General features: G+C 39.4%; 1 protein-coding gene across 5 annotated transcripts in view; it reads right to left on the bottom strand.

Annotated features, from left to right (window-relative positions):
* The window catches only part of IGF2BP2 (insulin like growth factor 2 mRNA binding protein 2), a 1,003,123-nt gene that overhangs the window by 72,716 nt on the left and 915,789 nt on the right, over positions 1-14,618 (bottom strand). For all 5 annotated transcript variants that reach the window (XM_044075951.1, XM_044075950.1, XM_044075953.1 and 2 more), the window contains one exon: positions 2,484-2,615. In XM_044075951.1, the coding sequence (XP_043931886.1) occupies positions 2,484-2,615 (132 nt within the window). The remainder of the gene's footprint in view (positions 1-2,483; positions 2,616-14,618) is intronic.

The raw sequence follows: 14,618 nt of genomic DNA on the forward strand, positions 1-14,618 counted from the left end.
AAGTTGTCTCTGGGCAAGGGTGCGTCCAGTAATTTGGATTTGACATGGTCTGGCAAGGTCTGTTCCTTAAGCCAAGTATGTCTTCTAAGCACAGAACCAGTAGTTGCTGCTCTGCAAGATGCTTCTAGGGCATCAAAACCACACTAAGGTGTGCTTAGTCACTTGACTTGCAGAATACATTAACTCTTGTAACTCTATTTTCTGCACAAGCAGAAAAAGATTTTTTTGTTTGTGGAGTTCCATGGTATGTTGCTGAAATTTCAGCATATGGAACTGACAATTTAATGCTCTAGTAGCACGAGTAGCAGAAGTGTATACTTTTTTTTACCCTATCTGTCTAATGCTTGGGAATCCCTATCTAAGGGGGGTGGGATTCTTAGCTGAAGTTGCTTTGATTCCTTTAGGTCCTTGAGAGATGACCTCGGGGTCAGCAGTGGGATTTTTGAAAAAAAATTTTTGAGAGTGAGGGACTCTATAGTACCTGCCAGGTTTCCTGGGAGCAGGAGGGAGTGTATCAGGGGTCAGACTGGATTCCATAAGGACATCATCCACAACATCCAGGACAGGAGGAATGGCCAGAGGTCTGTGCTGGGAAGATCCAAGAATTACCAGAGTCTCTCTCTTTTGACTGAGGATAGTCCTGACATTCCCACTGGAAATGCTCCCTTAATGTATGTAGGGTTTCCCCAAAGGAAAAGTCCTCTGAGACACGTCTCTTTCTTTTGGAAGGGGTAGCCTGGCTTCCCCTGATAAGCATTATAAGGTCTTCCGCCATTTTAAGCATTTGAGACTGAGGCAAGGAAGCAGGGGCCTAAGTTTGGGTCATCGGTTTTTTGGGTGTATTTTGTACCCTGGGCCTTAGAAACTCAGTAGCGGTAGTTTTCGAAAGAACTGTAGGCACGAAAGTCGTCAGTCTGTGTCGAGCATCGGTAGTGCGAAGTACTTCCTCAGAAGCCGGTGCCTGTTGGGCAGCTCCGGACCCATCCAAGGTAGAAACATCCACAGAATCCTTAGTTGAAGAACAGTCTCGCGGCATACCGGACTCCGAAAGGGTCTCGGTAGCGGCCTGCGAATCCACAGAAGCGAGCATCAGAGGCTGCGAAAGTACCACAACTAGCTTAACTGAAGCTTTATCGGCAGTTTTGGACCTGTGTGGTCTTGTCTCTGTTTTTATCCTTAGGTTTTTTTCAGATCGGTAGTTGGATGGCTTACCGAAGGCATATCGGTAGTCTAGAACTGAGAGCAAAAATATCTAGCTACAGTAAAGGCCCGATGACGTATAGTTCTGGTGTTGAACAAAGCACAAAAGCGACAGTGGGGGACGTCGTGGTCTCGGCCTAAACAAGTGATGCAGTAGGAATGAAAATCTTAGTGTGGTATTTGCTTTCCACAAGTGAGACAATTTTTAACTTTTTCTGACATCAGTTAGAGCAAGAAAAAAGGATCCCCAACGGGGGTACTTAGCTTTAGAAGACTTCAGCTTCAATTTGGAAACAAAAAACTCAGGTAGCGGCCGACCAGCACTTGTGCAAACTGCTTCTGCTTTGGGCTCCTTGGCAAGAAAGACTGATATAATGGCGTCGGCTGCCTCTGGCATTTGGGCTGACTGAGGGCTACCTTGGCAGGGATAACCCAAATGTGACTGACTGCAACAGTGAAACATTAAAAACATCAAAGGATTATTCTGATACACTGTGTGCAATTATGGTATGACAAAAATGCATACAGTCCAGATGTGCTGTGTAATAAAAAAAAATAATATTTTGTATATATATCTGCACCACATTATATATTGTTTCTTCTCAATAACACTAAAACTTTGGAGGATGCCACCTAAATACTGTGCAAGTGCAGTGCCCTTCAGTAAACTGTACTTCCACTAAGTTTACAAACAACTAGGCTCTTTGGATGATCTAATGAGCATCCAAAAAACAGCTCTCTTCCTCAAGGAAGTGAGGAAAGAGAGTTGTAGAAGTGTCCCACTGGCATTTAGCAAATACTCCACCAGGTAGTCACAAACAGTATTATCTTTCAATCTCTGCTGAAGTCCCTAGACACTGTAGTGAGGTGAAATTGCTAAAGAGTTAAATGAGAGATTTAAGACCGTTTATGACTACCTGTTGGAGTTTTTATTATTTTTAGTAAATTTACTGTTGATTTGTTTGGAGTGTTGATTGGTTTAGCATCTGGCAAATGTTTTAGAAAGGCTCTACCAGGCTGTAACAGGCACACCCTCTACTGTATGTGTATAATGTATATCCCAGAAATAACACAGCAAAGGAAGTTATACTTCATAAATCCCAAGCCAATATCTACAGCATCTACTACCCAAGAGAAAGTCCGCAGCTCTCAAATTCAATCCAGGTCAAGGTGATACGATGGAAAGCTGTGTAAAACTTTACACCACAAGATCTGTTTTGTATAAAATAACCACAAAAATTCTAAGAATATTTCAATAACAGTTAAGAACATGGATCACCTACCGTTTTTCCACCTTTGCCAATAACCCTTCCTGCAGCTGATGAAGGAACCTTGATATGTGCCTCCAACTTAACTTCCTCTTTAGGATTAAAGAAATTTTCTTCCTTCAGTTTTCCAAATATCCGTCCTTGTGCCTAAGAGGTAACATGCACAATATGCACAAATTTGATAAAAGGCATTTTAACTACTCAAAGTTATCTTTTTTTAGACAGCAATACATTATCACATTCTGAAGACAGGAAAAGAATAAATAAAAAACGGCATTTTGTTGGGCTACTGATGCAGTAATAAAAAGGCTCCCAACACTGCTTTCGTGGCACTTAGAACTCAACAAGCAAAGGAGGACTGAAAATCCAAAGGGTAATTAGCTTTTCCTGAGGAAAAAAAAACAGTGGCTCTCAACTAGCAATGTCTACACTGGTGGTAGAGACAATCATCTAACCTGTACACTGTAATCCAACAGTGACAGAATGTCTAAAGATGCAAAAGTACAATTGTGTAAGTAAACTTACCATAACAGTACATGTTCGTCATAATGATCACTACCACAGTAGCCTTAGCTAAATGGGTAGATTACTGTGGCTTATTACATTTGTGAGGTGGAGAAGGGTCCAGGAGCCCTTAGAAAATGGTCATAGCAAAGCCTGATCTTGACCCAATGCAGGAATCAAGCTTGTAATACCTTGTAAATATATAGAGGATGAAGTTGCTGCTTCTAGAATATTTTAGAATCCATGAAGCCAAAACCCTAAAAGAGTGGGCCTTTTCCCTGTCTGGAATTGTTTTGTTATTTTGAGTATAACAAAAGTTAATAGTCTGAGAGAACCAATGAACTAGTCTGTTTTCACACAGGCTGTCCCTTCTTACCTTCACAAGAAATTAAAAATTGCTCAGAAGATCTGAAAGACTTACTTCTGTAAATATAATACCTGACCTGTCTGTGGACATCGAAGGTATGCAGTATCCATTTTCCTTCATTTTTAAGTTCAGGAAAGAAAATGGGGAGAGGGACAGTTTGGCTTAAACCAAATTGGGATATCACTTTAGCCATAAAAGGAGGATTAATTCTCAAAGAAACTCTGTCTTTTTGTAAAAGAGATAGGGTTGACTCACCACAAGAGCTTACAACTCACACACCCTTCTTGCAGAGGTCAGCGCAATCAGCAAAACTGCTTTCCATGTTAAGAACCTCAAGTCAGCCAGGTTAATTGATTCAAATTGATTAAATGTTAGCTTCTCTAACACAAAATTAAGATACCAACGAGGGGCCAGCAGTTTTCTTGGAAGCCTCTTATGCAAAACACCTTTCAAAAACATTTTGACATAAGAAAGCATTGAAAGAGGAGGATCCACGGTCAACATGCTGAAATGGTCGATAAATGTACCTTGACAGAGGATTAAGAAAAGCAATAGGATTTTAACTTGTACAAATATTGTAAAACCAGAGGAGGAGAAAAGGCATCTGTCTTCCAGGCCTTCTTTCATGGAGTTGTAAGTAAACTCTTTCCATCTGATTGGTCAAAGAGCTGGTAAATAGGTGTATACTTGAGGAACTCCCCACAGACGGATCAAATCTTGGAAAATCCCTTGATCTTGGTTCCCTTCATGGATGTCTGCTTTTGTCCTGCTCAGCTTGTCTGCTAGACAATTTTGCTAAGACAGAATGTAAGATATCTGGAGAGTGAGATTGTGCTATGAAGCTACACCCCAAGCTAGCATGGGTAGTCTGCAAAGGGGGTAAAACATGGTTTCCAGTTGCCTGCTGAAGTACCACATGCCTGTGTCATTGTCTGTAACAATGTGAAGAAGTCCTGGGGACCAGAGTGTTCAGTGCCACGATCAGAGCAAACATTTATTTTACAATTATGTGCCTGCATCTGTTCTTGATGTCCTGCACACCTTGCACATTTATCCCCCTTGACACTGCTCCTCAAAAAAAATACGAAGTGTCTGTGGTGACTGACTGCTTTGGGGCAGGGACAGAGAAGGAGAGACCTTGATTTAGATAAATTTGTCTCCACCAAGTGATTTCTCTTATGACAAGCACCAGCACTGGGATTTGAAAAGACAAAGAAATTGGTGTTGGGATCTAAGACTTCAGAAACCATTTATCTTTCTCATGTGGAGTCTTGCCAGGAAGGGGTAACCATGAGAATCACAGATGCCATGAGATCCAAAATCCTGAGGTATTCCCTCGCAGTGACCGAAGTCTGGGTGGAAAAAATTAAGAATAACTCGAAACATAGATCTACTTTTTTCCTGGGGAACAATCTCTGAATTGAGGTGTCTAGCGGATACCCCAGGAACACAATCTTGCATGAAAAAGTCAAAAAAAGACTTTTGAAAGTTCTCATGAAATTCCAGCTGTACAAGAGATATTTCACTAGAGAGAGAGATTCCTGACACTTTGAAAAATACTCTGCAAAGATAAGCAACTTATCTAAATATGGAAAAATGTGGATACCCTGTAGCCTGCAATGAGCTATAACTGGAGATCGACACTTTGTGAACACTGTTGGTGCACTGGACAGTCCAAAAGGTAAGGCAGAGAACTGAAAAGGTGATCCAAACACACAGAAACTTGAAAAAACACCTGCAGTCTGGATGAATAGGGATGTGATAAGCATCTTTTAAACACAGTGTTGCCAGGAAACTTAAATGAGGAAGAACAAGTTGTGAATGGACATAATTTTGAACATGGGAAATATTATAAACAGGTTTAAGAAAAAAAGATCCAGAACTGGTATTCAACTATCCTGTTTCTCTGGCACTAAAAATATCCTTGAATGAAAACCTTTCCTGACATGGGAAGGAGGAAATGGTTCTATCACTCGCTGAGACAGTACGTGTTGAAGGACAGCAGAAATAAAGGAGTCTGGTCTGGTGGACGAGAAAATACCCCTTGGAAAGGAAGGATTTCTTCCAACTGCCATATGTAATCTAGATGAATGACAATCAGAACCCATCTGTCTAAGAGTATATGTTGCCAAAGAGAAAAGAGGAGATTTAGACTTACTGGAAGGAAAATGGGGCTGCTAGGGTGGAAGGGGTGGGCAATGTCCCTTAAAAAGTCATTCTGACTTGTTAGACTGTCTTTGGGTTTGTGGGGGGCGGGTCCTGAATTCCTTTTGGAATGCCCCTGTTATTTGTTCTTAAATGTCAGCATTTTGTTGAGACCTTTTATTTTATTTTTTTTGCCAAAACTGGACAAGGAGTTAGAGAACCCCCTAAATAATATGGAAGACGAGGCATGAAAAAATTCTTAAGAGATTCCCTGAATCAACTTACCACTTTCATCACACTTTTTGATCACCGTCAGAGCAGACAAAAACTAAACATCCAAAGGAGAATTTAAAACCTCATTTTCACATCATCTGGGAGGTTCTGAGAATGCAGTCAAACTCAAGAGGTTAGGTGCAAACTCTGTCACCCGGTGGATAGTCAACTGGCTCACAGACAGGACCCAAAAAAGTTAGAACTGGAGAGTCCACCTCTACAAAGAGGCCAGTCACAAGTGTAGTCCCCTTAGGGATCAGTCCTTGCACCACTCCTTTTTGGCATTTACTTCTCTGAAGTCAAGGCCAGTGTCAGTGGTCTCTGGCTGACTAAATTTGCAGAGGACTGCAAATTAGCAGCGGTCACTGAATCCTACACTGACAGAAATGTTCTCCAGGAGGGGCTGACACAGAAATACTTGATGTCAGAGCCAAGGACTAAAACTAAATGCCATGAAATGCATAACAGTATCCTTTGGGAAGTCATCCACCCCTGGTAACTATCATGTTGACAACAACACCCCTTACAGCTAACCCAGTAGTCAGGGACTTAGGAACACACACAGTCATCTAGCCTTTGATCATCAAGTGTCTGTAGCAGTGAGGAAATCATTCTATGCTGTGCAACTTATAAACAAAGGTATGGCATCTAAGGCTAAGGAAGTCATTGTTCCACTGTATTCGGCATTCATCAGACCTATCGAGTACAATCCCCCATTTGGTATGTACCTATCCAGGCATATCCAACAACTGGAACATCCACAGAGGTTCCTTGGTAAAAGAATACAGGGCTTAAGTAAAATGTCCTATGCAGACCACCTCAGGGCTCTATCCCTGTATTCTGTCTCCTACATGCTTTTGAGGGGAGATCTATGCCTGACATACAGGGCATAGTCAGACCCCAATCTGATGGACCTCCTGCATATCTGTAAAACAACAGCACCAGAATTACCCATTCTAAAGACTTAAATCTTGCCTGTAATACAAACAGGACCTGCTGAAGAGACAGATATATATCACATAGATTACCCCATCTTTGGAACAGGCTCCTCATCCATGTGAAGCAGAGTTCCTTCTTAACCCAATCCAAGTGCAACCTGGACATTTGGATGGGGAACAGGAAATTCATCTCTGGTTTGGTACCTATGTCTCTAATGGACACAGGCAACCTGTAAATGGTTGATTTTCCAGGTCCTAGCTTGTAAATGTTTTATCTCCCAAGCCCCTGCTTCATTTATCAAGGGTATAAGAACTTGTCAGAAATTTGGGATGTATGGCTAGGCTTAAAAAGGTCCTTGTGGTTGTTAGCCTAGTAGACACCTATGAACAAACTTTTTCAAACAGAACCAGTGACATAGCCCTGGAGGAAGTATCAACTGAATCATACACATACTGTAAACACGGAGTAGTGACTTGTACAACAGAAGATACTAAATTAAAAGCAGACTTTCCTCACAACAAGAAACTCCAAAAACATTCCTCATACTTTCACAATTAGAATAAACTAACACGTTAGCCTAACAATTCAGAATTCTGAAAATTAAAGTTGCAGAAGCCTACACCTTTTCCCAATATTTATCAATAATCTTCCCATTCTTGTCAGAAAGAGTAGGATTTGACCTAACCAAATGTTTAGCAGCAGACGAATTAACTAAAACTATATTAACTACTCAGTCAGGTTGGGAAAGGTTGTATAAAAACTTACGACAGAGGAACATTATACATCCTATCTGACTTTTTAAGGGCAGCAGGCTATCAGAAAATTTGCAGGTAGTGACACACATCCTCCAGAGCGGACATAACTGGGGGAATGGGTGAAGGTTCTGGAAATTCCTTCTGTAACAGCTCATAGTATTTTCTGAGGGAACAATGTTCTTCCACTGAAAACACTGATACATTCTGGAAATAGTCTCAGGTTAAGAGAAACTCACAAAGGGAGAATCAGAAACTGAGCCCTCCTCGGAGTCTAAATCAGAAAACGTAGAAGAAAATCCTGCATCAGTCCCTTAATCGTGAATGTATTCCTTCTTTTACTAGAAACCACCTAATAAGAAGGATAAGTAGCCTGCATTAAATGTTGACAAAGACCCAGTAAACTATTCCTGTCTAATGAAATTTGAGGAGAAGATACATATTTAGTTTTCTGTTTCTTTTTGATGGGAAACACAGGACCGGCAGTGTTAACAGTGGCAGCAGCTGCTTCCCCAGGGATGGGCACAACATTCGGACTAAAGAGGGAAGCTTTCCCTGTTCCTCAAACTGACAAAAATGGCTCTTCCTTGTTCAGTGACGGGACCTCAACAGCTGCAGAGGATGTAGCTAATCCTCAGTCCATGGTTGCTGTAGGGACTATACCAGAGGGATCTGGAGTAAAAGATGAGTGGTCTGAGGAAGAAGCTATGACCACAGTAGTCACCCACCTGTGGCTAAACAAATTACTAGCCTGCTGCTGTGGCAAAAGCTGTTAACTTTCTTTTTGTGGCTGGAAGGACTGACCATGGAAATGACCATCTGTTCCATGGTCAAGCCAAAAATGGTGCCTCTTTCCCAGGGAAGGCAAGCACTGGTAAAATTTCAAGTTTTTAAGTCACTTTTTTCACACAAAAACATACTAAAAAGTGCTTTAAAACACTTGGCTAACCCCAACAAGTAAAATAAATATAAATTCTCCACAGAAAAAAATGGTTACTTTAAACAACTTTTAAAACTGACAGGAAAAAAATGCACTCCCATTTTAAAAGTACAGTTAAGTCTTGTGACAGTCCATTAAAATACACACTCGTAGCTTAAAAATAACTTCCTAAAGAAGTACAGTAAAACAATTATTTTAAAATGTGGAAGGTTTTTCTCCAAAAGGAACTTATCTGCCCAGCAATGGAACAGCACAAGATGACTATTGCGCTTCAAAAGCCCACAGAGCAGCGCTTTCTTCAGTGACAGGAAAGCTCTTAAGGGCTTGGTGCCCTAACCTATCTTTTTATGGAATGGAAGGTGCCCTGAGCTTTGGAAGCTGTCCAGCTGTTTCATCCTTGGCAGGATACAACCCATACAGTTACAACTGCTGCAACAGTGATTAATATGATGAACATTGAGAAGTCAAAGACAGTACCACATGTAGTAGAAATGTGATAACATGTTTCTAATGGAAAGTAAGGACCCAGCTGATGAGGACTAAAATTACATTTTCAGGTGGAAGTTGAAAAGGTTGGAAGGTGGGGCTACATCTGATATGGGCAGATCCAACAGAAGGGAAGGTTATAGTGGGAAGTCAGAACAATAAAGAAGAAGAAGAAAACAGGTTGCATTTTCAATCATATCCTTACAGGTGTAAACTCTAGACTGAGAAAAGGGTATTTAATTACTTGAACAACACTGTACAGCCACTTCTTTGATGATACTGTGCAATTTATTTTTAACTTGAATGACAGGACTTGTTCTAACAGACCCATCAGGATCTATAACGGACTGTATAGAAAGTACATGACATAGCTGTTTGCATTGTAAAAAACAGGCTTTACTGAGAAGGACTTTATAACTTAGAAAAAGGAGTTATGTAATATAACCACAGGATATAAATTAAAACTTGGAAATGTTAGCTATTTAGCTTGTAATAAAACTGGGTTGGAATCACCTCATAACGCTTCATATGTATGTTCGTCTAAAAGTTGTGGCTCGCATTACAAATCACAAACCTTGCACCGCTATCACTTGAGAGAGTAAATGCTAAGAAAAGGTTGCTCCTCTGCCAAAACTAGAGATTATTTCTAGAACCAGTAAACTGGAAATTGTAAGTCACTTATCAAGTAACAGCTATTTATAAGAATCTGTTATTAACAACAAAACTGTTAACCATATCAATTTAAAAAAATCAACAGTTTTTTGTAGGTTGGAAAAGTTAACCTCAAACCACAGGTTCACTGGCAGTCAGTACAAAAGGACTGTTGATGAGGTTGTGTGAGGTAGTGGTTCCATAATGGGAAATAAACTTCACAGCACTGGTCCTGTTACCACATGGCTTCATGCCCTCTACACCTTTGATGCAGCATTTTACACATAACTGTTGGCTGGAATTCCTTTTGTTTAAACTGACATACTTCTTGCGTGATCCACAACAAAACAAACACGTTGCAATCTCATTTTCTGTAACAGCTTCTATAAGTTCTCTGCATTACTGTTCACATGACTTGAAACATACTGTACAATCCCGCCCATTTCAGCAGAGACATGGTAATTCACTGAATTTATTTCTAGAGTATTCCCTTATACAAACTGTAAGCTTTATAACTAGAAAACCATTTCAAATTATTATTCAACTAAGTTTTAAAATGGTTTAATATAAAGTTAGAAACAATTTGTCTGTGGATGGGAAGAATCAAAACATATTGACTGTGCTCTCTCCCCAGCCACAGCATTATTACTTTAGTTGCTATCAGGGTATACCACCCACAGAAAATTTGTAAGACAACAAATGAGTGAGTGTATTGTCTTGGGTATGGCATAAAAACAGGGAAGTATATTTGCCTGCCAACAGAGAGATGACAATATTAACCACTGCAGTACTTGCTAATTGTTAATTACACACTACAGGTGGCAGGTGACAGCCATGACGTACATTGTAAGCATACTTCTTATAATGGCAGCTCTTAAGAGAGAGGTCATTTAACAGTAAATAGCATGTGGGTTATACCCACCTCACTGGTATCTTCTTCTGGACAGATAATGAAGAAGTAGTAGTTTGCTCCAGGTGATGCACCATTGCAAGTCTAGAGCTAAGAATGTGGCATTATATATCCCATACTGTCAAATTCTCTCATGTTCTTTCAGCCAAAACTTCCCATGGCCTTGGAGGGCTGTGTTAGGCAAATAACCCTTCATATGCACAACTCAGTAAAACATAAGGTAAATTCTTAGCACTACTCATCCTATATTTTGCATTCCCTGACTTTCATTTGAAACCTATCTCCAACTTATTACTGTATATTTTATTCTAATTGCTTTTAACTTGGTGAGAATGCTATCCCATTCCCATAAGTGGAAGTACATTAATGTGTGTTTTGTTTCTGATGTGTTGCATTCAAGTACTAACAATTATAATGTGTAATGTGCATGACTAACCATGCCTACTGCACTATTTGAATTACTATTGTTTTTTCCATTTATTTTAAACTTAATTGTATCACTGTTTCCTGTGTAACCGGTTATTCTTTTTTAAATTCTATATAACATTATTTACTGTGTAACTTGGTGCTTTTCTCCCAGGCCTCTGCTCTAAATGGGCCCTTTTTCGGGCTCATTCAGACACTCCCGGTAAACAAATGTAAAATAAATACATAAAATATCTACTCTGTTCAAAGGGAGTCTCTACAAGCATACTACCCTTATTTAAGAATTTAGTTATACCAAAATAAAGATCAAATAAGCCCACTTTACAACTGCAGTACTGAACACTTAAAACTTGTATCTACTTCAAGTGCTCACATGCCATTAGCTTGCATTTGATTTGCTCATTGCCAGTTCTAAACAGCAAGTGCCCTACCTTCCACTAAACTCCCTCTTGCTTCCCAAGTTTAAATTACCTGATCAGTCTGTAAACACCTCTCCCAATACCTAAACATAATTTAGATTTATGACACGAGGAAATTTATCTGAAATCCCTAACACTAAAAATGCCATCTTGCTTCCATAACCTTAAAACTTCTCAATCACCTCCCTAACCTTAAACCTAAGTTATCTGATAATACTGTAACACAAAATTCCCCTTAGGCTCCATAAACCTAAATTATCCAATCATTGTCTAAACCTAATCCCACACCCTGCTTCCTAACTCTAAATATCCCAGTCAGCTCCTAAACCTAACAGCTCAACTCCCACACCTTCCAACTCCCTCATCATGGGTGACTAAGTTGCCTTATTTGAACTCAGGACATGCATTTGTGGAAGTTCTACTCTCTTTCTGCACAGCTACTGTGCCTTGTTTCAACACACAGTCCAGTTCAAGAATGAGCAGCAGTCCACAACAACTGCAAGTCACTTGAATTCCTGACTGAGATACTGTAGTCTGTGAGCAGCAGTACCTAAGCACTTGAAATAGACCCTTAAAACTTAAGTACAAAGCAGATGAGAAATAAACTGACCAATACTCCACAAACAGAAATTAATTTTAGTAGGTATAGAAGGAAAGATAAAGAAGCTTTGCTTTTTTTCAATGAAACTATGCAGCCAGTGAAATGAACCCTTAGAAAGATTGTACATTTCCGAAAACCATGCCCTAAATCATGCTACTGTTATAATAATTAATGATTAATGTTAGAAATAAAAATCTTACAGTGAGACGCTCTTCAAAACTGGTTAACATGATGGTTAAAGTATTTACCTCACACAAGTAAAAGGTTCAATTCTCACCAAAGAAAATTAACTAGGCTTAAAATGACCCACAAGGGAAGCTAGCCTAGTACTTGGCTATGAACCTTTGAACTAGCAAAATGATGCAGACTTTGCATTTAATTGGAATGAACTTTAAATGATACATAGAAATAATAGTGTTTTATGAACGTAAAAAAGAAATGCATGCCCCATCTGCATCTTATAGAAAAAGATAATGAAAGTAATAATAAAAAGAATTTATTTGTATTACACAAGTCCCAATACTATGCGGGACACATTCTCGCAACATTTTAACTCATTTTTCAGAACTTAACTACATGATAAATACAGCAATGTTTAATATAACAACCATAATAAACTTTACAGGATCTGTGTCAGAGTCTTGTGTGATAAATGCCATAACAGTAGTATCGCAAAATTATTTATCCCTTAAATACAGAGGCAAGAAAACTGTGGTAGAGAGGCTTCCTTCCTTGTTAATCATCTGTAATAAGCTATATTATTTCCATTCATATAACAAAATGAGTGGTGTTACTGTGATCTGTACTTGCAAATTTACATTTAAGGTAACTGACTGTAGTCTTCTTTGGGGAAAGTTACCGTAGCAGTAAATCGTAACATTTGTGTAGACCCTCAGGAAGCACCATATTTTTTTTATTTGGGTGGTGCAAAAGTAAGTGTTCTATCAACACTTTGCATACACATTGCAGTACTTTGTAACTTACGCGTTGCAGTATATTTTTCACCCAATCATACCAACATTATGTGGGGAGCTTTCTTAATAAAATGCTTCTGAAAACTTTTTGTTATGGCTACTCTTAAATTCAGTGATTTCACCACAGGAATATTGTGGGGTTGCAACCATACTCTCTAATGAACGGGGCCAAGCACAGGTGCTGTTCTTTAAAATCTATGGAAATCCCCAGGCTATCCCGATGTTGACATCACTGAAGGCAAACTTCACTGAGCTTTCAGTAATGTCATCATATGGAAAAACAGTATTTTACATTTTTTTTTTTATTTAAAACTTGGCCATATATAATTGGCAGGAAAGTGCAGGACAACACAGGAGGTGCCACATGTTGTGGTGCACAATGGAAGTAATAAGATAAGATGGACGCTTTAAGCAAAAATGACAGTAAGACCAGCAACCATCTATGAAATATGAACTACTGACATGAATATGCCCTTTCACTTCTTCATTTGTGGTCTGGCACACAAGTAGATACTGTAAAAAGATAATATGTTACTGAACAAAATTATACTATAAGGAAAATTTGAACTTTCCTAATCACCCTAATTTATTTGGTTATACATCTATCTAGTTACTGGGCAAAGCCCCCTTTCAGTGGAGGCCCAGGGAGAACATATCCACATTACATACTTTTTCACAGGCAACTATCATGAGCTAACAGTAAAACTAGACAACATAATACAGAGTTATATACACTAACAGCTAATCACCATGTAAAGTAAACTACACAGTATTTACAACATGCTAAAGTCATACACATCTAAAGACATTAAGCATTATTTTACAGTTTATGTATAAAGTCAAACTGAAATTCTAGTACGCAGACAGAAGATGACATATATGGATAGTTTATATAAGCAGTTATTCACATGAGATATGTAGACAGCAAAGTGAGAGGATAGAATAGTTGTGTAATATCTTACCATAACCATAGATGTCCTTCGCTTCTATATACTGCACTATTCATAACATGAGGGAGTCCGCCTCTGGCAGACTCGTACATCCAGCCAGTATACAAAAGTCTATCACTACTGCGAGGTACATGCGATGTCACACAGAATCCAAAATGTACATTGGTCAAAGTGACATCAGGTATAAAATGGACATCGGCACATACCACACCTCAGAACTGAATGCCACCAAAAGCACCAGCCTGATCCAAGGTGAGGAAAACCTGCCACCAGATGACAGGCAAACATCAGAGGGAAGGCAGTGGGAAGTAATACTGCAGCAAATAGAAGAGAAGGGACATCTATGGTTATAGCACGATATTACACAACTATTCTACATCCTTCTATTCATATGCTGAAGTATTCATAACATGAGGGAGAGTACCAAAGCTCATGTAGAAGAATTGAGTACAGAAGCAGAAACATTCTTCACAAACCCATGCAGAATAGCCGTGGCAAAACCAGATTTGGGCCTGGAAATGCCATCAAGTTTATAATGTTTTGTGAAAGTATGAACAGAAGATCAAGTAGCTGCTTCCAGGATAGAGGAAGTGTCCAGGCCTTTAAAGAAGGCACCAGAGGAAGGTACTGCTCTAGTGGAATGAGCCCTAATAGGTGAGGGTACATTCTTTCCAGCCACATAACAGAAGGAAATAGTTTTGGAAATCATAGTGGAAATAGTCTGCTTGGAAACAGGCTAGCCCAGGGCCCTTAGGTGATAGGAAACAAACACATGGTCAGATTTTTGAATTGGTTTAGTTTTATGCAAATATC

This window comes from Protopterus annectens, chromosome 6.part1, assembly GCF_019279795.1.
Source record: "Protopterus annectens isolate FY-2018-M chromosome 6.part1, PAN1.0, whole genome shotgun sequence".
NCBI lineage: Eukaryota > Metazoa > Chordata > Ceratodontiformes > Protopteridae > Protopterus > Protopterus annectens.